This window comes from Eriocheir sinensis, chromosome 16 (assembly GCF_024679095.1).
Source record: "Eriocheir sinensis breed Jianghai 21 chromosome 16, ASM2467909v1, whole genome shotgun sequence".
Classification (NCBI taxonomy): domain Eukaryota; kingdom Metazoa; phylum Arthropoda; class Malacostraca; order Decapoda; family Varunidae; genus Eriocheir; species Eriocheir sinensis.
Window position 1 is genome coordinate 16074621 of NC_066524.1, and position 22224 is coordinate 16096844.

Sequence of the window (22224 nt, forward strand, 5' to 3'; positions counted from 1 at the left end):
CTTTCAATCTATCTCACCTCATCTATAAATTCATCCATCTATCAACGTTATCTATCTATATCTATCAATCTATCTCACCTCATCTATAAATCCATCCATCTATCAACGTTATCTATCTATATCTTTCAATCTATCTCACCTCATCTATAAATCCATCCATCTATCAATGTTATCTATCTATATCTTTCAATCTATCTCACCTCATCTATAAATCCATCCATCTATCAACGTTATCTATCTATATCTATCAATCTATCTCACCTCATCTATAAATCCATCCATCTATCAACGTTATCTATCTATATCTTTCAATCTATCTCACCTCATCTATAAATCCATCCATCTATCAACGTTATCTATCTATATCTATCAATCTATCTCACCTCATCTATAAATCCATCCATCTATCAACGTTATCTATCTATATCTTTCAATCTATCTCACCTCATCTATAAATCCATCCATCTATCAACGTTATCTATCTATATCTATCAATCTATCTCACCTCATCTATAAATCCATCCATCTATCAACGTTATCTATCTATATCTATCAATCTATCTCACCTCATCTATAAATCCATCCATCTATCAACGCTATCTATCTATATCTTTCAATCTATCTCACCTCATCTATAAATCCATCCATCTATCAACGTTATCTATCTATATCTTTCAATCTATCTCACCTCATCTATAAATCCATCCATCTATCAACGTTATCTATCTATATCTATCAATCTATCTCACCTCATCTATAAATCCATCCATCTATCAACGTTATCTATCTATATCAATCAATCTATCTCACCTCATCTATAAATCCATCCATCTATCAACGTTATCTATCTATCTATATGTATCTATATCATTATCTATATCATATTACATGTAGTAAATTCAGATACATACAGTAGGCTGGGAAGAATAGGCTGTATTTAAATGATTATCCAATTACCCTACTTTGAATCTTTTAGGAATCAATTTTATATATATTTCTTTTTGTATAAACATTTTCATCTTTACTATTAACATTCCCTACGTTGTTCTTTGCTGTCACGTTATTTTTTACACGTATTAAAAAAAATATTGAAGAAAGGTGAAGGTGAAGATGGCGGCTCAGCACCGTTGCCAAATTATCGTACTCAGAGCATAGTATTTACCGATATCTGACGCCTAACTATCGCCAAGAAACATCAGGAATTAACTATTTTAACGATAATTATTAGTGAATCTCCTTATTGGGGTCCACGAGACAGTTTTTGAGTCGGAAGTCGGTAAATATAAGAGGCTGAATAAGACAGTCTGACTCTGGCAACTTTGCGGCTCAGTGTCCGACGCGACCACGAGGAGGAGGACCACGCGTTCGATCCTCCACCGACCATTACAACCTTTCTCTCAATACAACGATAAATAAGCAGAAAACACACTCATAGGTAAGGCAAGATAACTAATTCACTTTATCCCAGGTGGTGTTGGTGTACAGAGGCGCCTCAGGACTAATTCACTTGTTTCACCTATTTTTCAGATGGTTCGCGTCGAGTCTTGAGCGACGCCGCGACGCTGTTAGTTTGATTTTATTGATTTTTTGCTTGTTTTGGGTATTTAAGAATAATTTGCCACTTGTTTTATAATAAGATAGGGGCAGTTACGTAGGTTTAATCGTTCAGGTATTTGTATGTGTTAAAATAAAGATTTCTCCACGTATTGACGACCATAGGTATATATCAGGCACTCGTTTAGAATTATATTTATATTTACTTATTTATTTATCTGTTCACTTATCATATATTACTCATATTACATTGTGGTTCTCGATACGGGATAAATATAAAGATTTCTCCACGTAATTCGAATAAGTCTATTTATGACGACCATTTTAGGCACTCGTTTAGAATTTATCTATTTATCTATTTATTCACTTACCATGTATTACTCAGATTACATTGTGGTTCTCTATACAGGATTAATAAGTTCATATTTTTTTTATAGGCCTCTGGATGCAATATCGCGTAGACTACACACCAAAAGATTATGCTGTTCTGACATTTTGGTTTTCGTGATACAATATTCCATCAGCATCTTTTTTTTTTTTTATCTATAGAACACGAGTTTACGTTGCTTTTTCAGTAGGCCCTATCGTGTCGTTTTTACACAAGAAAGTCACGTTTTTTTTTCTGATTCCGATTACATTTTGGTCCTCTCGATACATTGTTATTAGCAGTTCAATTGTTTTAATAGGACACGAGTTAAATATACTTTCATGCTGTTTATTTTCTTTTTTCCGCAAGCATAAATGGCGCCACTATAAAAAAAAAAATGCCTGCGGACTCGCTTGGGCCGACAATGCCCCTGAAGAAATTAAGCCTACTAGCGCTTCAAAAGACGTAAAAAAAACAAAAACAAACCTCCCTCCAACAATGAATGACTAACGTGCTGCCAAAGTTAATTAGTGCTGGGTTCTTCAGTATTAATTAAGCTTTTCTTCCATTCTTCACAGGCCAAGACGGCGCAATAGCCTCTACTATGACGGCCGAGAGGTGAGCACATGGCGAGGGCTGAGTTGAGGCAGATAGTTTATATTTTGGAAGTTAAATATATAGTAGAGTAGAAGGTAAGTATTGGTCATGGTATGTAGTTCTAAAGATGATGATGATGATGATGGCTAAGTATTGTTCTTGTTCTTGTGGTAGTTCTTTTTCTTTTTCTTTTTTTTCTTTTCATACTAGCCTACTGCTGCTACTAACAACAACTACTACTACTACTACTACTACTACTACTACTACTACTACTACTACTACTACTACTACTACTACTACTAAAAAGATAACGAGAAACTATTATAATATTTTTGTTATACGCCCGTTTTCCTTTTCCGTGGTTCATCTGCGTGGCCGTGCGGGAAGTGTGAGGTGAGTTTTTTTGTGTTTTCCTCGCCCCCACGTGTTTACTGTTACCCATAAATCCTCCTATAGACACTTGATGACTCCCTCTTGCACCTGGGGAAGCTTGGTGAGGATAGAAGGCAGAACAAAGAAGGTAGAGAAGGTATAAATGAGGTTGACTTATGGCCGGTGTGACAAGCGGGTAACCTCTGCGCCATGTGTTGACCCTGAACCAGACGAAGTATTGTTACCTTTCCTTAATTATAGCCTTTGATAACCTGTTCCTCATAATAAATAGCGTATCACTCCATATGCCAAAGTAGTGTAATATATAACGACCAAAGATTCATGGGATATGGCCGGTAGTGTGTCGAAAGAGTTCTCTATTGTAATCACTCTCTGCACTGCCTGGGGGTTGGGATGGCATGCTCCTCCCTTCTCCTTTGTTGTTTACTTGCAACAATAAACTATCAATCAATCAATCAATGTTGTCTTCAGTGTTTTAAGGGGTTGGTTAGGCAATGGAACCACGGCCTCTATTGTCCCCTTCTGCTGTTTTCTGCTGATTTGGAGTTCTGAACTTATGATGTATACTGATTTAGGGTCTTGTCTGCTGATTCTGTTCTTACGTCCATGGCTGTGGAAACTACCTCTCCTCTCCTAAAGTGTTGTTTCTAAAGTTCTCGACTCGCAAGGAAGGATGGACAGTTGCTTGCGTCCTTGTTCTGCGTTTCTTCTTTTTCTTTAACATTTCCTATCATTCATATGGTTTGCTCGTTGATTGTGAAATAAAATAGAGTACACGTAAGTGGAAAGTGAGGAAAAGTTAAGAGAGACTTATTGGCAGTAAATTTAAACTGATAACAGGTCAAGATATTTACCTACTGCTAAATAGTGTACTTAATTGGATTGGGAGGAAAAGTTAGAGGCTTCTTTTCAGTATATTTAAACTGGTAACAGGTCAAGACACTTACTGCATTTTCCTTCGAGTGACATCAAATATTTATAAAGTAGGCTCATAAATGGAAAGTGAGGAAAAGTTAGAGGCAGTTGCAGTAAATTTGAACAGAGATCGGGCCAGGAGATTTACTGCTTTTTCCTTGTTGGAGTGAAATCATAAGCTGCTCAGGAAACTTCTGCTTGACTAGTTTATTTGCATACTGGTGCTGTTAAAGGTGTAATTAAAGCATGTGTTGAGGTTCGATTGGCACACATGTGGGTGTCATGTAACTCATCATGTGAGTTTTTAAGGTTTGTCATGGGGACCGACTGAAGGTTTATGGTTACAGAGGATGGCTTGTGGGTTATGCAGAAAGGAAGGACTGATTCATGGAGAGAGAGAGAGAGAGAGAGAGAGAGAGAGAGAGAGAGAGAGAGAGAGAGAGAGTGAGTTTTAATAAAGCAGGAAGTCTTTTGGTCATATAAGTGGATGGATAAAATAGAGGAGATGAATTACAGGACCCTGAGATCTTAAGGTACGGTCTCTGGATATTATGACCCTTTAAATATATAATTAAAAACAAAAAAAAACCAGATAGCAGTACAGTCATCGTAGTATAGTCACTGTAATGGTTAAAAAGTGTGATCCTGATTTAGTATTACAGTATTTTTTTTCTCCCATCAAAGTGAGTTAAAAATAATTATGTTCTTGATTTAGCATTATTTTTTCCTCCCATTGAAATGTTTAAATAAATGGGTTCCTGATTTAGTGTTATTTTTTCTTGCATTTAAGGGCCTGGGAAGTCCCCTTTGAAGTGGCGCCGCCCCCTGAGGAGGATGAGTGCCTCTCACAGCTCCCGTCACAGATCCCCTCACAGTCCACGGCCTCCCAGGTCAGACAGGCGGTGAAGTCCCTCCAATCCTCTAACAGACATTTTTTTTTTAATGGAAAGGAAGCAGCTCAAGGGCAAAAACGTAAAACAAAAAACATGAATGCCTGCTAAGACATGATAAACACTACAATAAATACTATATAAGATTCTGTTTAGTGTTTGGTCAAGTTATCTTTTGCCTAATTAAAGATATACACAAAAAAGTAGTTCACTGACTCTTTGAATTGATTTATCAAGAAATAGCTAGAATAGATTTAGAATACATAAAAAAAGAAATTCACAGACATTTTGAATTCAAACTTTCAGTAGTAGAGTAGATTTGGTTTCATGTCATTATATATTACATTTTTTTTATTCCTTAGCTTCTCTATAGGATGCCTGGTACAGTTTTAATATACAAGATGAAATTTAAATGCATAGACATGATTGTACTGATATCGTATAGGACTGTTGTCGTCTTGAAAAAAAATCTTAGTTTCCTTTAATAAATAGTCTTCATTGTTAGGGGTACTCATGTGTGTACGTATATGTGTGTGTGTCCCAAGATGTGGTCCAAGGCTCCACCTTCCTGGGGTGGGGTCCGGACACACCAGTCAGTCCCACAGCACCAGGAGCCCTACATTGACTCTGGGGGGAACACATGGGACCACCAACTGGCCCCTGAGGCACAAGGTCACCAAGTCCAGGACCTCTACACCCAGGAGCTCAACCACACAGAGGCACATCAGCCACAGGAGGACTTTGACCAACAGGACTATGACAAGTACTATATCAGTGACCCAGAGCTGGAGGAGGGTCACCAGGAATATAATTCCACAGGTCACACTCTTGAAGGTCACCAGGTATACCAAGGTCAAACTATGCAAGGTCACCAGGTCTACCAAGGAGGGGGTCACGCCACACCAGGTCACCGAGTCTACCGAGGAGCTGGGCAGGTCACTCAGGGTCAACAGATATACCAAGGAATGGGTAACGCTGCACAAGGTCACTCAAGCTTCCGTGTAGCTGGGCAGGTCACACAGGGTCATGCCGGGCTGCAAGGTAACCAGGGGCAGCAGGGTGAGAAGCAACACCTGCCTGTCCATCTAACCCCAGCCTCCTCTCTGGTCAGGTAAGAGGCATAGAGGGAAGGCATGGTTATTGGGCTGCCTCTTAGGTAATATATAATAGTTTTGCTCATTTCTACAAGGAAAGAGGATAGATTAGGCATAGAAGTGTGTGAAGTCATAATAGATAATCTGCAAGTATAAATGTAAAAAAGTAGAAAGTTTTGGTCAGTGCTGCTTATATTTCTACAAGGATAGATGATGATTAAGCATATAAGTCTGCAGAATTGAACAAAATCATACCATAATTTTTTTTTAGAAGTAGAGAGCCTAATCTGCAAATAAAAAGATAAAAAAAGAAATATCTTCATCATGTGGACATAAAAATGATTTCTTCTGTCATTATTACTCTCCATTGTGATAAGTGGCTGCTTTCATAAAAGTTACCATGAATAGCATATCGAGGGAAGATCTGGAACATGGCTTGAAGTGGGGAAAGACTGTATGTGATCACGAGAAGTTATTATAAGATAGAAATGAAAGATGTTTATATGCCCAGAAAATGTCTTGTGAATTTGGACTAAGACCTTTATTTGCAGGGGCAGTGGGAAGCCTCAGCCTCCTGCAGTGACAAAAAAGAGCAGTGGTCCCAGTGGTCCAGGGGGAGGCATGCTGAGGCCAGCTGGGGACATACGTATCCTTGCTGTCTTGTATGAGAGGATTGACAAGGGATGAGGTTAGGGGAAGGGGTACCTGTGCATCTGGGAGGGTTTACAGAGGGGACGGAGAGAATTGTGGGAAGGGGAAGGGCAGAGGGGTACTTGTGTGTCTAGGAGGATTCACAGAGCTGGGGAGGGACACTGTAGAGGAATTGTGGATGAAGGGATAAAGTAGGGGGAAGGGGTACCTGTGCTCATTCACTTCTTGCAAATGAACTAGGTGTAAGGTTGATTACTAATGATATTTGTAGATAGTATTCTCCTTAACATGCCCTTCAGCCAACCCGTATCGTTCCCTGTTCTCTCAGTTCCCCTTCTTCAATATTGTTCAGTCCACGGTGTTCAAGGATGTGTTCCAGTCAGGTAAGAATGTCCCATATACATTACTCCTTTATTATAGAGATTAACCCGGTAGCAGCGATGGGCCAAATTTGTGGCTTTACCGTGTAGCAGCGACGGGCCAAATTTGTGCCATGATAAAACCCCACCCAAAATAGATGATACGTTAACTGATCACAAATGCTTTGATATATATTATGAAATGGTTTGTGTGAGTGATGATTTTTCCTCATTTTCTCGCTTAGAGGGACCATTAAGAAACATGATCCCCGCTGCTACCGGGTTAAGGCAGCATATTTCTGTGGCTGAGTTATATACAATTTACACCATACAATACATGATGAAAGAGTACAGCGCAGTGGTCCGTTTTTGTGCCCTACAGACCGGTCAGTGGTGGTGTCGGCGCCCACAGGGTCCGGGAAGACTGTGGTGATGGAGCTGGCCTTGGTGCGCCTCATGATGACCCGAGACAGCCAGGCCAGCAGTGAAAACCCGCCCCAGCTTGCCAGAGTGGTGTACAGTGAGTGTCAAGGGCCGGGTTTAATTACTTCTGTATTGCAATCGCTATCATTTTTTCTCTTATTTATCATGTGTATTTTCAGTTTTACTTGTGCAGCGACTCTTGTTTGATAATCACACATTACTCATGGTTTGTTCCTCTATTATCTGCTCATAGGATATCATGATTCCATCTTTTTGTTCATGGCTCAGTTTTTTTCATTTATTTTTCATTTAACTTTTCTCATGCCTAATTTTTGTCATTTAATGAGTTTTATGATGCAAAAGATATGGTTGAACCTAGTCATCTGTAAGCTTTGGTGTTGAGTAGACAGGCTTTCTTGTATCCAGCAGTTGTGGTGCCATTAATGTATCCCCCAACCAATCATTTATATAACTGCTCTACCCACAGTGGCCCCCATGAAGGCCCTGGTGACAGAGAGGTACCTGGACTGGCGGCAGAAGTTGGCACGCCTCAACCTGTCCTGTGCCGAGATCACCGGAGACACAGAACATGACGACATCACGGTCATCAAAAACTCTGAGGTGTGCAGGCCTGGATGGGCATATAGTTTTCGTTTTCTTTTTTTACACTGAAGGAGGTAATTCACTGTAAAAATGAAAAGGATTCAAAAGCCCCTCCCACAAGTACAGTTTTCTTTCTAAAATGAAAGTGCTTTAGTGGACACATGGTTTTGAATCCCTTCCATTATGTTTTTAGGGTCTTTCTGTTCTTTTCCTTACATCAGTCTTGTCAGATGGCATTCATTGTGTGTTTGTTGCCTTTCCAGGTGATACTGACCACCCCTGAGAAGTGGGACTTCCTGACCCGCCGTTGGAGGGACCACGCCTCCCTTATGCAGGCCGTATCTCTCCTCCTCATAGATGAAGTAAGGCTGCCCCTTGTTTCCCATCCAGTGTTGCATCTTATCCCACCGTTGCCAATGCACTCATCCTCACCGTTGCCAACTCCTCACACAGGTGCATGTGCTGAATGATGAAGGTCGAGGCCCCACCCTTGAGGCAGTGGTGTCCCGCATGAAGACCATCCGCGCCACTAGGCCCTCCCAGGGGAACTCCGATGCCTCGCCCCACCTCAGGTAGTTCCAAGATCCATTGCATCCCAGAGACAATCACCTCCATAATCCGCTGGGCACACACTGAGTGGCCTCTAACCTATTAGTATCAATAATTGTTCCATGGGCTTCCTTTGGTCATTTAGAAACTATGGCCCTTACTGATGATAATACAGTTTTGTAGTAATATGCACTACCACTGTGTTTTAGGTGTACATTAATGTTTTTCCACTGAAAGGTTTGTGGCAGTCTCGGCTACGATTCCCAACGTTGAGGATGTTGCTGCCTGGCTCTCGGATGACCCCTCTCCTGCAGTCTATCACAAGTAAGGCAACCATTTTGTGTGTTTGCCAGTATGCCCTTTAGTGAAGAACATAAAATGACATGAAATTTTATTAGTTGATATAGAGCAATTTTTTTCTACCCTTATATTTCGTATGACCTGCTATTATTCAAAACATTCCCTTAAGGTCTTGTATCTATGCTTCAGGCTGGAGGAAAGCTTGCGGCCCGTCAAGCTGCGTCGTGTGGTTCTTGGTTATGACTGCCGGGAGAGTTGGACAGAATTTCGCTTTGACCTCGCCCTCAACTACCGCCTGCCCGGTGTCATCGCCAACTATAGTGATAATAAACCTACCCTGGTGAGTTTTATGATTATCCAAGTGTTTATATGTAATTTTCAACCCTGTGTATCTCCTCATCTTTCTTTCCTGCTGATAGTGCTTTCCCTATCAATTTTATTCCTTTCTTTGTCCATTTTCTCTTCTGTCTCATACCTATTCTTGTGTTTGTGGTCATTGTCATTGTCTTTGTCTTCCTTCCTCTGTGTGCTCCTCCTTAGTATTTCCCTGGTTGCAGGTGTTCGTCTCAACAAGAAAGGCAGCCCAATCCTCTGCCTCCACCCTGGCCAAAGAAGCGCGGCTTATACGTGATGCAGCCCACAAGCAGCTCCTCACCACTGTTGCCAATGGTCTCAGGGACAACAAGCTCAGAGGTAACACAACAGAGACAAAAATCATTAACTAGACAATCCCTAAGTAACATAACTTCATCTCAGTAGTAGTAGTAACGAACTTTCCCCCCTCTCAAATTATAACTTAGTCTCCCCTGTAATGGTATCTCGATCACCTTATGGCAAGATAGTGTATGGTAATTGCCTTGTTTTGTGCTCCTCGTTTGTTGCAGAATGTGTGATGTGCGGCGTTGGGTTCCATCATGCTGGGTTGGTGGCAGGTGACCGACGACAAGCTGAGGAGCTCTTCACTGCCAGTCAGCTGCCCGTCCTTGTGGCCACCAGTACCCTCGGTAAGTGTGTGTGTGTGTGTATGTGTGTTTCGAGGTCAGTAGAAAGAGGAATGTTAAATATTATTGGGTTTGGTCAGTTATGTACTCATGTCTTATAATTTTTCTGCAGTGCTCCCATTCTTTCAGTCTTGCTTATTTTTTCTCTTATTTTTCTACGTTCTGTTCTTTAAAATTTTCCAGTTCCCTGTCATTTTTTGTTTTTCTTCTTTTCTCTCCAAGTTTTACATTTTCATGATTATAACACCTTTTTCTTCCCTATTTCCTTACCATTTTTTTCCTCCATTATTGTCCTTTATCAGCACCTCTCATACTTGATTCTCCAGCGCTTCAGAACCATCTTCTCCGTTTTTTGTTCTTCATATATTTTTATAATTGTGTAGTTTCAGATTTCTCAGTGGCATATCTCCTTTCTTTCCTCACCTTAGCTTTACATTTCAATCAGTGCAACACCTTTTCTCCTTACTTCTTTACTTTTTCCTTTTCCATCATTGCTTTTGTTTTCTGCAGCACTTCTCAGCCCTCAGAACCATCTCATATGCTTCTTCACCTTCCACTTTTTTCTCTCTTTTAGCCATGGGGGTCAACTTACCTGCTCATCTGGTGGTTGTCAAGTCCACCTCACAGTACGTGGGTGGTGGTTATGAGGAATACTCTTCGGCCCAGCTTCTGCAAATGACAGGGCGTGCAGGGAGGCCACAATTTGACACTCATGCCACTGCTGTCATCATGACCAAGAGCAAACATAAGGTATGGCTGGAGGCTATATTTTTGTAGTGTTGTTTGTTTTCTTTTTGGCTCAAGAAACAGTTCAAGAGCAAAATATAATTATAAAAAATGCCCACAACTCGCTTCTCCATCATAAAGGAAGCAAGAAGAAGCCATAAGACATTGATCAAATTTACCGTGTGATTATGTCTATAATAGTCCATAATAGTGTCATAATGACTTGAAGGCAAGATCAGGTTCATTTAATCAAGCAGTCGGGGCACATGTCATGGGCCACATCACTGTCTTCCCTAAGATGCTAAACCCAGGGGTCTCCTTGCAGGCCTTCATCCATCCTAAAAACTTCATGGCAGGATCTGTTGACTTGCTCAACCTATAAACTCTGTGAGCATCCCATTAACCTTCACTTGGGAATGTCTGTTACAGAAACAACCTAATGAGCAGGGTCTACTTCTGGGCAGTGTGCCATAATTATGTGTATAATCAGAATTGGTGTTCAAGGACTATGCAGGTAATAGGCCTTGACCCAGTCTGATGAAGTAATTACCAATTTGACACAGTCATTCCAATGATATCCCATGACTGGAGAGGCACGTATTACCAAAGGCATCAATCTATCTCTATTCAGTGTCGATGTCTCACAGCCATAGAGTAAGAAAGGGAACCTGGCGACTTGAAGATCCGGATCTTTGTCCTTCTGTTCAGGTATCAACAACATTATATATACTCGTGCTGAGCGAGTCTATAACACCGTAAGCCAAGTCAGTCTGTTATAAGACTTCTTGATGAGATCCACTGTTCTTCACATCACTACCAAGGTATGTGAAATTTTCCAAGATCTCAAAGTCCTCACCACACTCAGAAGACCTGAAGTTTCAAAGGCTTTGCCTCCTTGTGCAGTGCAGTACTTCCAGCGACTCCACTAGGATTATGTACTCCATCATCCGTAAAAACAAGGTCAGTGACTGGTATTACCTAGTAGGTATTCTTTAGCATTGATATGGACCCACTCAGGTATCTTTGCATCTGGTGTTTACTGTAAATGATTTTAACTTCGGTTACTGTTTTTTTTTTATATTGAACACATTTTCATGACTGAGCAGAAGCTCCCAACTCCAGTTGACATTATTGGTTATGACTGAGACAAGACCGACTTGGTTCAGAAAAAAAAAAAAAAAAACTGTTTATGCTTGTAATGAAGATGTTGTGGCATAAGTCTTCAAACCATTCTACACTTTATTGACAGCGATTTTGATCACGAGACAATGCTTTCACTTGAAGAGGAACAATTGGACGGAGATTTACGAGTCAGGAAAGAACAAAGACACTGTGTTGCACGGTCTAGTTACTGAGGAGAAGAAAGGAAAAATAGATAGATGCGGATAACAGAAGCAGCAGCAGCAGTTAGGCGTAAACATTCCAACCTGCTGCCACACTCTCCCGCATTTCACTCGACTGCGCAACAAACGGCCGAGGAGGAAAATAACGCGGTAAATTGAACGGAAGAAGCAACAGCACTTACGCATAAACGCATAAACTTAGCTTTAACGCCTGCCTCGGTACCCCCTCCCCCTCCAATTTCCCTTCCGCTCCCTCCAGTGCGTCGCAAAACACGTAATGGAGCGAGACAATTGGCAGCGTGGCTTGTGTTGCCCCACCAGCACACGAGGAAAACATTGGAGGGGGATGCGGTAAATTATCATAGTGAGGGGACTGGGTGGAGGGAGAAGGGGAGTGGGGGTTGAAGAAGGGGATGGGGGTGGAAGGGGATCGGGGTGGAAGAAGGAGGGATGGACCGAAGAGTGGATGGAAGAAAGAATAGAAGGATAAGGATGAGGGAAATGTAGAGAGACGAGCGAAACGAGAGTGGGAAAGGGATATTGTCATAGGAGATGGGGGAGAAACAGAAAGGGGTTGATAAATATGAAGGGAAAGAAGAAAAAGACGGGAGAACGTAAAGGAGGAATTTAAGAGGAAATCGTTATAGAGGAGGAAGAGGAGGAGGAGGCAGGGAAACGAGATAGAACAAAAGAGGCACAGGAAAGGAAAATTATCAAGAAAGCAGGAGGATGAATAGAGTGTGAGATGAAGATAGCCATGAGGACAGCCAATTGATGATTCCTGGAAGTGATGCAGCGCTTTTTATAACTTTTTTTTGTCACTGGTGTTTGAGGCTCACACACACACACAAAATATATAACGTATGAGGAGGTAGTTTTGGCTGTCAATCACTTTGCGTTCTCATGTGTAGCTCCTGTTTTTTAATGCACGGAAATACGCTTGGCAACCCAAAACAGGCGTATGTTTATTTGTGATTTGTTAGTGTGTGCAACGCGGCGTGTGAGTTGTTTTCGTGCAGACAAGACAGAGAGCACACGTGTCATGGTATGCGCTTGTTATCAGAGCAACTACTCGTGTTTGAGGGACGGAAAGGCACATCATAAGAAAAGCTGTTTATTATCACCATCGAGGAACACTACAGGCGGGGGAGTGGCTATAGGCTGGAACGGGGCGAGGAACGGCCTTTGCTATATGAAGCTGGTCGACGGTAAAGGGAAATAGGACCAGGGAAGGAGACAACACTTCTTGGTACTGAGGCGCTGAAGGGGAGAGTTGTCAGGTTAAGAAGGAAGCATGATGGGGATGAAAGTTTGGAAAGTTTCGTTTAGTCGGCGCAACATCTGTGGTCATATGCCGGAGAGAGACAGGAGGGGAAGGAATTATAGGAGAATGGAACAGATCCCAGGAGACGGGACACAACCCCCGATTAATACCTGGTACCCATTCACTGCTGGGTGGACAGGGGCGTAGGGTATCGGAAAAAGCTGCACAAATTTTTCCACTCCGCACGGGAATCGAACCCGGGCTCTCTGTTGTGAGCCGAGTGTGATGATGGGGATGAGAGCCATAGGAACATATAGTCATCGGAATCCATCTTAGAGTAGTGGACATGCAGGGGTGACTTATGAGCGGGCGCCATGTCTGTACGTGTGTTGTCGTAGGCGTGGAAGGGGTCGCTACTTCCTGTTCTGGTAGTAAGGTGTTCCCCAAGTTGGCTTGTAATCATCGATGTAGTTGATGGTGGGCACGAAGCCGGAGTCGCCGTCCACGTAGTAGGTGACCACCATGAGCCGGCCGTCGGGCATCCACACGTAGTAGGAGCCGTCCACACGCCCATTGTTCGCCGCCTCCTGCTGCCCGTAATAGTTGTCGTAGTCCTGGGCGTCCACGTTCCACTTGAAGTCGTACTGCCGGGCAAGCATACGTGCCGGAGGGTTAGTGAAACAGACCCATGCACAGAACCACACAAATCATAATGCTCTCCAAAGTTTTCTTAATTGTGAGAAAATCGAAAAAAAAAATAGTTCAGATTTTACATGACAAGAAGTTGAAATGATACTCCCTGCAAAAAATGGGACAGTATGACATCAAGGACCTTATAAAGAAATCGGATCTGCCAGTAACTCAGACTTACGTTCATGGGCTGGTTTTGTTGCTGAGCTTGAGGCCTTCCCGCCACAGCCGCCACCAGACACGCAAGCAGCACCACGCGGACAGACATGGCTGACGGCAACACACCACGTTAGACACAGGACAGCACTCCCGGCCCTCACATACCCCAGCAACACCCGCCACCATTGGCCTCTCCTGCCTTACACACCAGCATCCCTGACTCACCTCATGCCCTGGACCCTCAAATACCTCACCACAACGTCACACCACTATAGACCTTCCCTGCAAATGCCCTTAACAGCTCGACGCTCCCTTAAGCCTCCCCTCCTTATGCCCCTAACAGCACCACGTCGCAAGGCCCTCCTCTTCTGATGCCCGTAACAGCACCACGTTCCCATAGGCATCCCTTCCTGATGCCCCTAACAACACGTCTCAAAGGCCTCCCCTCCTGATGCCCCTAACAGCACCACGTTCCCATAGGCAGCCCTTCCTGATGCCCCTAACAACACGTCTCAAAGGCCTCCCCTCCTGATGCCCCTAACAGCACCACGTTCCCATAGGCATCCCTTCCTGATGCCCCTAACAACACGTCTCAAAGGCCTCCCCTCCTGATGCCCCTAACAGCACCACGTTCCCATAGGCATCCCTTCCTGATGCCCCTAACAGCACCACGTTCCCATAGGCATCCCTTCCTGATGCCCCTAACATCACCAGGTCTCAAAGTCCTCCCCTTCTGATGCCCTTAACAGCACCACGTTCCCATAGGCATCCCTTTCCACGCCGCCTCAAAAGCCCTCCCTGACTAAATTTCAGGATCTGTGTTGAAGACTTGCCAGCTTCTCCAGCCGCCCCTCCCACCCTTTTTGCACTCCCCGTCTTTACCTCTTGTTGTAGGGACAGTGGCGGAGGTGCAGCTGTGCCTCCCTCTGTTCCCGTCAGCTTATATACGCCCTGCGCCCCCTGACGTGACGCCCCGCCTCGGCATTGAGTGGGCGGGCGATCCTTCGTGCACGTCCGGGTCAATATCTGCCAATAGGAGAGGGTGCGGGGAGCCATCTTCACGCACCAGCCAATGGAAGTCTGGCGTCAAGGTCTCCGGCAGCCTTGACGCTCCTTCGCTTCCATGCCTCAGCCTGCTCTTCGTCTTGCCATCATTATGTCCCCTCTCCCGCGCCCCCTTCCCTCAGGCGCCTCGCTGTACTCACGAACCCTCTCCCACGTGAGTTACCTGATGATGAAGTAATTGATGTCAGGTAATTCTTTGCCTCGTTATCACTTCAGTAGCTTCCGGTTAGCCATGAAGCCCTTGGAGATGCTTCGTTTAGGATAGGCCTCTTCCTGCTCTGGGGATCCTCTTGAAAGAGAGTTTAAAGTCCTTGGTGGTGTTCGCGTGGGTTTATAGGACTAGTGTGAGGAGTTTAGAGATATTGTGTCTACGTTTCTGAGTATTCTTTTATTTATTTTTCATTTAAAGGATTAATCAAGCTCACATCCACTTTGACATGTCCTTGCCCCTTGGGGGAGGTTAAGACGCATGCACAGGAAGATGTTTTGTTGCCTTTGTTAAGCAGAGACGCCGCCTTGTCTCTGTTCTTCTGTCAGTGGGGTTACTAGCCATGCGCCTGCGCCTGTCTGATTTATCACTTCAATTACACTGGAGTCTTAAAAGGCCATATCAGCCCAGCCAGCCACCGCAACCTTCCAGAGATCGCGAACCGTATAGGAGAACGTATTATAGCAGCCTCGTGTATACCCTCTCCTCCTCCATCCGCTTCCTCCTCCTCCTTATCTAGGCTCTCGAACTCCTCCTTCTTGTCTTCTTTCTCTCGTTCTCGTTTTCCTCCTGTTTTATATATATATATATATATATATATATATATATATATATATATATATATATATATATATATATATATATATATATATATATATATATATATATATATATATAAACTTTATTCCTTCTTATTTCCCTTTCCTATCTCCCCTCCTTTTCCTCCTTCCTTTTAGTTTTCCTTGTTCTTCTTCATCCTCTTACGCTGGCTGAAGCACGTGTTAGGAGGTAGAATCCTAAGGACCCCCATACCTACATCTACACCGTGACCAGATACACACATACGTACACATGCACACGCGGATCCATTTACCGGGAACATCAGCGGTTCATCTTGAAGGTCGTGATGGCTCTCATTACGCAACCTTTGTCACCCTGGCGTGCCTCCACTTGACTCCCGCCACAGCCTGGCCTTGAGGCGCTTCTTCCCTCCAGGAAATGAGGAAACTAACTAAATGTGGCGCTGCATGTGGCGGGGAGTGACGGTCCGTGCTCTGGGGGAAGGCTTTGAACGCGTCCGTCAGTGTATTGTGATGTAAAGAGATTATAAAAGCATCTCATAATTGTTTCTTCGCTCCTTTGAGATCTTCGGTCTTTGTGTGAGGAAATAAGGAAAGTTCACTGTGGCGGCGCTTGTGACGAAGAGTGACGGTCTGTAGCATTGGGGGAGAGAGCTTATCCATGGTCACGGCGAGGCTTCAGGTAGATTAAAAGCCAATAGTCAGTCTCAATCCGTTTTGCTTCTTGAGGTTTCCAGTCATTGTAAACGTCGTCGGGCATCCCAAGGTTAGCGAGGAACCTGAGAACCTCCAAGGAATCACATCAACCGAGAGAAACCTTGCAGTCCTCTCAAGCATGTCACTACTACTGCTGAAGAAGAAGGAGGAGGAGGTGCTAGTGGTGCTGGTGGTTATAGGTAAAGGACGACGACAAAGGAGGACACGTGTAAGAAGAGAATAACCACTAGTGACTTTCAACAAAGGATTCAAAAGAAGAATAGTGGGAAAGCGTGACATGGAAAAGAATAGCCGAGGAAGGAAATGGAAGTTTATATTTATGTTGCCCTTAAAGTTACCGACCATGGAAGAAATGAGGACGAGCAAATTTGTGGTCATATGATGATGAATTGTACATTATTTTTACTGTGGTCGATTTTATAACAACGGTAGCAATCCAACGAGGAGGAGGAGGAGGAGGCGATAACGGTGAGAATATAAAGAGTCGGTTGCAGGTGTAAAAGGAATAACGAAAAGAATGAATGTGAAGAAAAAAGAGTAAGGAGGAAGAATTTGGAAAAGAAGGATGGGAAAGAAGGAAGGATGGTAGGAATCAAGGAATCAAGGAAGGAAGGAAGAAAAAGGGATACTCTAAAAAGGAGGAGGACAAAAATGGAAACAAGGAAATTTACAAAGAAAGGAAAGGCGAAGAAGAACAAGAACAAAGACAAGAACAAGAAATTTAAGAAGAAACAGAATAAGCATATGAGGAGGATAAGGAGGAGACGAGGAGCTATACAAGAGACCACATTCCCGGCACGCCAACCCCACCAAATTGTTGTATTCCGGCCCAGCGTCGCCCCTCCGTCACGCCAGTCTGCAGGGCGGGTGTTGGGGGCCCTCTCTATTTCCATCTTGAGGCTCCACGCCCTTGACGGATACACGCTGTTGGGGATGTGCTGGGGTCATCGCCTCGTCTTGAATACCTAATCCATGCTCATAATCATTAGCTTCCTCCCTCGCTATGTTTTGTCTATGCTCGTAACTCATTAACTCACCCACTCATTAGCTAACTCCCTCCTCATGTGCCTTGTCTATGCTTGTTACTCATTAACTTTCTCACCAGCTGATTCCCTCGCTATATGCCTTGTCTGTGTTCATATAATTAACTCCATCACCCATTAATCAACCTTTTCGCTCTCTCCTTCAGCTAATCGGTCTCAGTTATCAATATTATTATTAAACAGTGCAATCAATAGAGACGGAAGAGTACACATGCTATACGTTAAGAGGTCCATGTAGCCCGGACACTGGTCGGACGCAGATACTATACGGTTGAAAGGGAATAAAGTAGAATATAGAGAATTGAAATATGTGAGATCCGGCAAGCCAAGACCATCAAGCATAAAAAAATCAGTATGAGAGAACAAAGATATATTCAATTAGATTTATATAAACACAAAGAGAGCAATACAAACCGAGGGTGAATTAGTCAGTCAGTCGGTCGCTTGGTTCCTCACTCGCTTCAGACGGAAGAGTACACATGCTATAAGTCAAGAAGTCCATGTAGCCCGGACACTGGTCGGATGCAGATACTATACGGTTGAAAGGGAATAAAGTAGAATATAGAGAATTGAAATAAATGAGATTCGGCAAGCCAAGACCATCAAGCATAAAAAAAATCAGTATGAGAGAACGAAAAGATATTCAGTTGGATTTATATAAACATAAGAGAGCAATACAAACCGAGGGTGAATTAGTCAGTCAGTCGGTCGCTTGGTTCCTCACTCGCTTCATATCCTCATTCCTTCAGTCACGGGCTGTTTGTTGATGGGGATGATGATGCTCGTGCGGTCATTAAGGCGTTTATATTACTCTGTTGCCTTTGTCTTCTTGTTCTTTTATCTGAATTTCTTTTGCTTCTTGTTTTTGCTTTATCATCATCACTTATTGCTACTACTACTACTACTACTACTACTATTACTACTACTGCTACTTCGATTTCTTTTTCTTCTTCAGTATCTATTCCTTTATTTTTTTCTGACGTGTTTTCCATATTTTCCCCGTTACCTGTCATGTTAATTTCTTTTGCTTCTTGTTTTTGCTTTATCAACATCACTTATTGCTACTACTACTACCTACTACTACTACTACTACTACTACTTCGATTTTTTTCTTCGTTGTCTTTTCCTTTATTTTTTTTCTGACGTGTTTTCCATATTTTCTCCGTTACCTGTCTATTTAATCCACGTGATTCTCAGAGGAGGTAATTTTCATGCTTTCCTTACCTTACTTTACCTTACCTTACCATACCTTACCTTACCTTACCTTCACCTTACCTCAAGACGGATGTACGAGTTTTAGCTGGTGTGTGTGTGTGTGTGTGTGTGTGTGTGTTTATTACGTTTGGGTGAGCGAGAGGGTTGGCGTAGAAACAGGTGGGTTGGTATTATAAGACACCATCGCTTCTCACATTAACAATTTCTAAAGGTTAAAGAGGAGGTCAGTCGAGTTCTAATGAGTGTTTCCTTTGGTTCATGGTACAGAGGAAGGGTCAAACTAACACCAGGGCCATAAAACTACTCCTGGAAATGCCCACAACTCCTACGAAAGCATTGTCAAATATGTGTTCTTGGGGGCTGCGAAATGTCTTCTAATACGACCCGTGATGCCCTCTCGATGATTACTCTGTCTCAGTTGTTGCTTTGTGAGGCTGCAAAGGCGTGACGTGCACCGATTACACTTTAGGAATGTGTGTGCACGTGTGTATGTGTGTGCGTGTGTACGTGTGCTCTATGAATGCCCTTGACACATGTTTATTTGTACACATGCACCTCTTGTGTTGGTAAGAAGGGACCTGCTGCCCTCTCCCCCTTTCTGTCTGTACATCTTTAGATTCAGGAATTCTTCAATGCAAGGTAATGGGAAAACTTCTCTCTCTCTCTCTCTCTCTCTCTCTCTCTCTCTCTCTCTCTCTCTCTCTCTCTCTCTCTCTCTCTCTCTCTCTCTCTCTCTCTCTCTCTCAGTTTGTTTGCTTGTTTTTTTATATCTCAGTTTTCTCCTGCATTTGCCTGCCTTTCTGTCTACTTGCCTGTTTGTTTTTCCGTCGGTTTGTCTGTCTGTCTGTCTGTCTACCTGCCTGTACATCACTTTCGGTGCTGCCGGTTTCCTCTTGTCATCTTGTATATTTTTCACGTGGCCTTGAGGGTAATCTTCGTTGTACCCACTTCCTGTTTGTTGCTGTCGTTGTTTTGTTGTTGTAGGGGTTATGGTTACACTGGTGGTCGTGGTGGCGGTAATGGTGACGTTTGTGGTGTCTGGCGGTAATGCCGGTAAACATATGTTAATTTTCCTAATTAGACAATCATAGACTAAGCACAGCGTTTTAATCTGTCAGCTTTTGGGGCGTGTATATTTTAGCCCGTGTACCCGTATTGTCACGAATGAAAAAGAGTGAATAGCAATGAAAGTGGATAATGCTGGAAGAAACGAATATAAAGGTTGAAAAAGCTGAAAAGAAGAGGAGGAATAAGTGATAATGTATAATGCTGTAAAACGAATAAGACAGTAATAAAAATAAAATAAAAACTGAAAAGAGGAGAAAGCAATGATGAAGAAGAATGATTCAATTAGAAAATAATAAAGAGGTAACAAAGGTGAATATAAATAATGTATAGAGAAGTGAATGTAGAGAAGAAGGAGAAAGAAGAAGAAAACACAATTAGGCATAACTCTTCATGGCACCGCTTTGTACCTTGACTTGTTTGTGACACGATTCCCACACGTTCCGGAAAATTCCTTTAAAAAATTGTACTATAATGTCACGTCAGCGTCAATACTTTCCAAAATCCATGAGCGAGTGTTGAAATTGAGTGGGAAAAGTCTTTCTTCTTCTTCTTCTTCTTTTTCTTCTTCTTCTGTAACCTGAAACGTAGGTGCCGCGCTTTATCAAGTTTTAGTATCAAGGCACCTCCAATTTATTCTGACCCTCTGTCTAGGAAGCTTTCACTGTCCACTATTTGCAGGATCAGCGCTAGCGTACTCTTTAGATTTTTTTTTTCTTACAACAAAGTGGACAGCTCAAGGGCACAAAAACACGAAACGATAATAAAAAAGCCCGCTAGTCACTGCTCCCACAAAAAAGAATCAAAAGAGATGGCCGAAAGAGAGGTCAATTTCGGGAGGAGAGGTACCCCAAAGCTGCCTCCTATACTAAAAAAAAAAAAAAAAAAAATGGGGAGGATACATGTGCCTTGCGTTGGTTATTATATTTTCATCATCTGTTTTATTTAAGAGATCAGCGTGTTTTGGGCATTTTTGGTTAGGTTTTGGCTTGTCTCCACGTTAGATTGGTTTTGGAGACTTGTTGGAATAATGTTAATACCCCACACTAAATAAACGTTCAAAGTACGCTAAGAACAGTCATAGAGGCTAATGAAGGCAAACCTTGAAGTTCTGAGAGTTGTCTTTTGGGGGGTGACATCCTTATCTGTGTTTGTGTAAAGGTGTGACGGGGTGTGCGGCCTTCACTCCTCCCTTCACCTGTCGCCGCCACACTCACCTAGGTAAACTGTTCCCTCGGTGTCCCAACCAGTGTTTACATGACGCCCTTTTCCTGCTTGGAGAAAGGACCGATGAAAAATTATTCATGATGCGGAGGGTTTCATAAACGTTGATTGTACTTTAGATATTTATGACAACTCCTGTTTTTGTAGGAGTGAGGAATTAGTGCTTTCACTAATGTCCCAGTTCTTACCACGGGGTGGTCCCGACTTTCAGATATAATACGATAAAAAGTGACAATAAATAATGGCGGCCTACTTCAAAATAATATTTCGGCCAATATGGCGGCCGATGCGTATTCTTTGAAATAATATTTATTTTTTATTTTTTAAACTGTCGCTTGGGTCTTTGCCCGATAGATTGTCTACAAGTGAGGGCATATAATTCCCCAGGTGAGCATCTTTCATCCTCAGTGCCAACAGCAGCATCTTTCATCCTCAGTGCCAACAGCATTGCCAACAGTGTGCCTGATTCATCTTGTGGTTTAGATCATTTGCAAGCACACTTGGCAGAGAGCCTTGCCTTATGTCATTAGTCGTATTAAGTCGCATGCAAAGAGTCTGTGTTCTGTAATGGTCGGTGGTGGTTGTATACTAGTCATGCTGCACTTACTGGTGGTGGTGGTGGTGGTAATGATGACATTACTGATGTGGTGGTGAGTAAAGGTGCCTTGTAGAGGGTGAGACTGACATATAGAGGAAGTACAGGGTAGGAAGAGGTAAAGGAAGAGAGGTCATTTTGGCCACATAAATCACAAGTTATTACAGTCCCATCACGTGGCGCAGTTCCTCGTGGCTGCATCCCGGATGTAGGTAAACAACACTAACAACAACAACGACAACAACGAATGGCGACGATCTACACAACAACAATAGCAAACCCACCATCAACAACTGAAACATATCAACAAAATCATTTATTAAATATAAATACAGATACATTATCTTGAAGAATACGTATCGCCCGCCATATAAGCCAAAGTTTGATTTTGAAGATGGCTGCCATCATTCATTCATCCATTTTTTATCGGATTTTATCGGAAAAGATCCGACCCACCCATGGGAAGCACCGGGACATAACTAGAAGCACTCTTGGTCCTCCTCCAGTCTGCCATCAAAGCTCAAGTAGACCTTTCGGTATGGCCGCCCTAAGTCATTCAGTCAGTCAGTTTTTACCACTTATTATTCTCCATCATTCAGTCAGTTTTGTCAGATTTTTTTTCCAATATTAAAT

At 42.8% G+C, this 22224-nt stretch overlaps 2 protein-coding genes across 2 annotated transcripts in view; one reads left to right on the forward strand and one right to left on the reverse strand.

Moving 5' to 3' along the window:
* The first annotated feature begins 1331 nt into the window (after positions 1-1331).
* LOC126999409 (uncharacterized) overlaps positions 1332-22224 on the forward strand; it is a 66195-nt gene continuing 45302 nt past the window's right edge. Inside the window, exons 1-15 of the mRNA XM_050861991.1 lie at positions 1332-1435; positions 2500-2539; positions 4617-4716; positions 5262-5827; positions 6362-6456; positions 6761-6844; positions 7203-7340; positions 7731-7864; positions 8110-8208; positions 8300-8418; positions 8633-8719; positions 8885-9035; positions 9253-9388; positions 9580-9699; positions 10271-10446. Coding sequence (XP_050717948.1) covers positions 2526-2539; positions 4617-4716; positions 5262-5827; positions 6362-6456; positions 6761-6844; positions 7203-7340; positions 7731-7864; positions 8110-8208; positions 8300-8418; positions 8633-8719; positions 8885-9035; positions 9253-9388; positions 9580-9699; positions 10271-10446 — 2019 coding nt within the window. The 5' untranslated portion in view covers positions 1332-1435; positions 2500-2525. The remainder of the gene's footprint in view (positions 1436-2499; positions 2540-4616; positions 4717-5261; positions 5828-6361; positions 6457-6760; positions 6845-7202; positions 7341-7730; positions 7865-8109; positions 8209-8299; positions 8419-8632; positions 8720-8884; positions 9036-9252; positions 9389-9579; positions 9700-10270; positions 10447-22224) is intronic.
* LOC126999412 (uncharacterized) lies at positions 12866-14828 on the reverse strand. The gene is made up of 3 exons (XM_050861996.1): positions 14761-14828; positions 13901-13989; positions 12866-13673 (listed from the first exon to the last, which is right to left on the reverse strand). The coding sequence occupies exons 2-3, from the start codon at positions 13985-13987 to the stop codon at positions 13443-13445; spliced, it is 318 nt and encodes a 105-aa protein (XP_050717953.1). The 5' UTR covers positions 13988-13989; positions 14761-14828; the 3' UTR covers positions 12866-13442.

Coding starts and splice junctions, on each gene's coding strand:
- LOC126999412 (XM_050861996.1), bottom strand. CDS start 13,987: ATGTCTGTCCGCGTGGTGCTGCTTGCGTGTCTGGTGGCGGCTGTGGCG. Junction 13,674..13,900: donor AACAAAACCAGCCCATGAAC/GTAAGTCTGAGT, acceptor CTTGCCCGGCAG/TACGACTTCAAGTGGAACGT.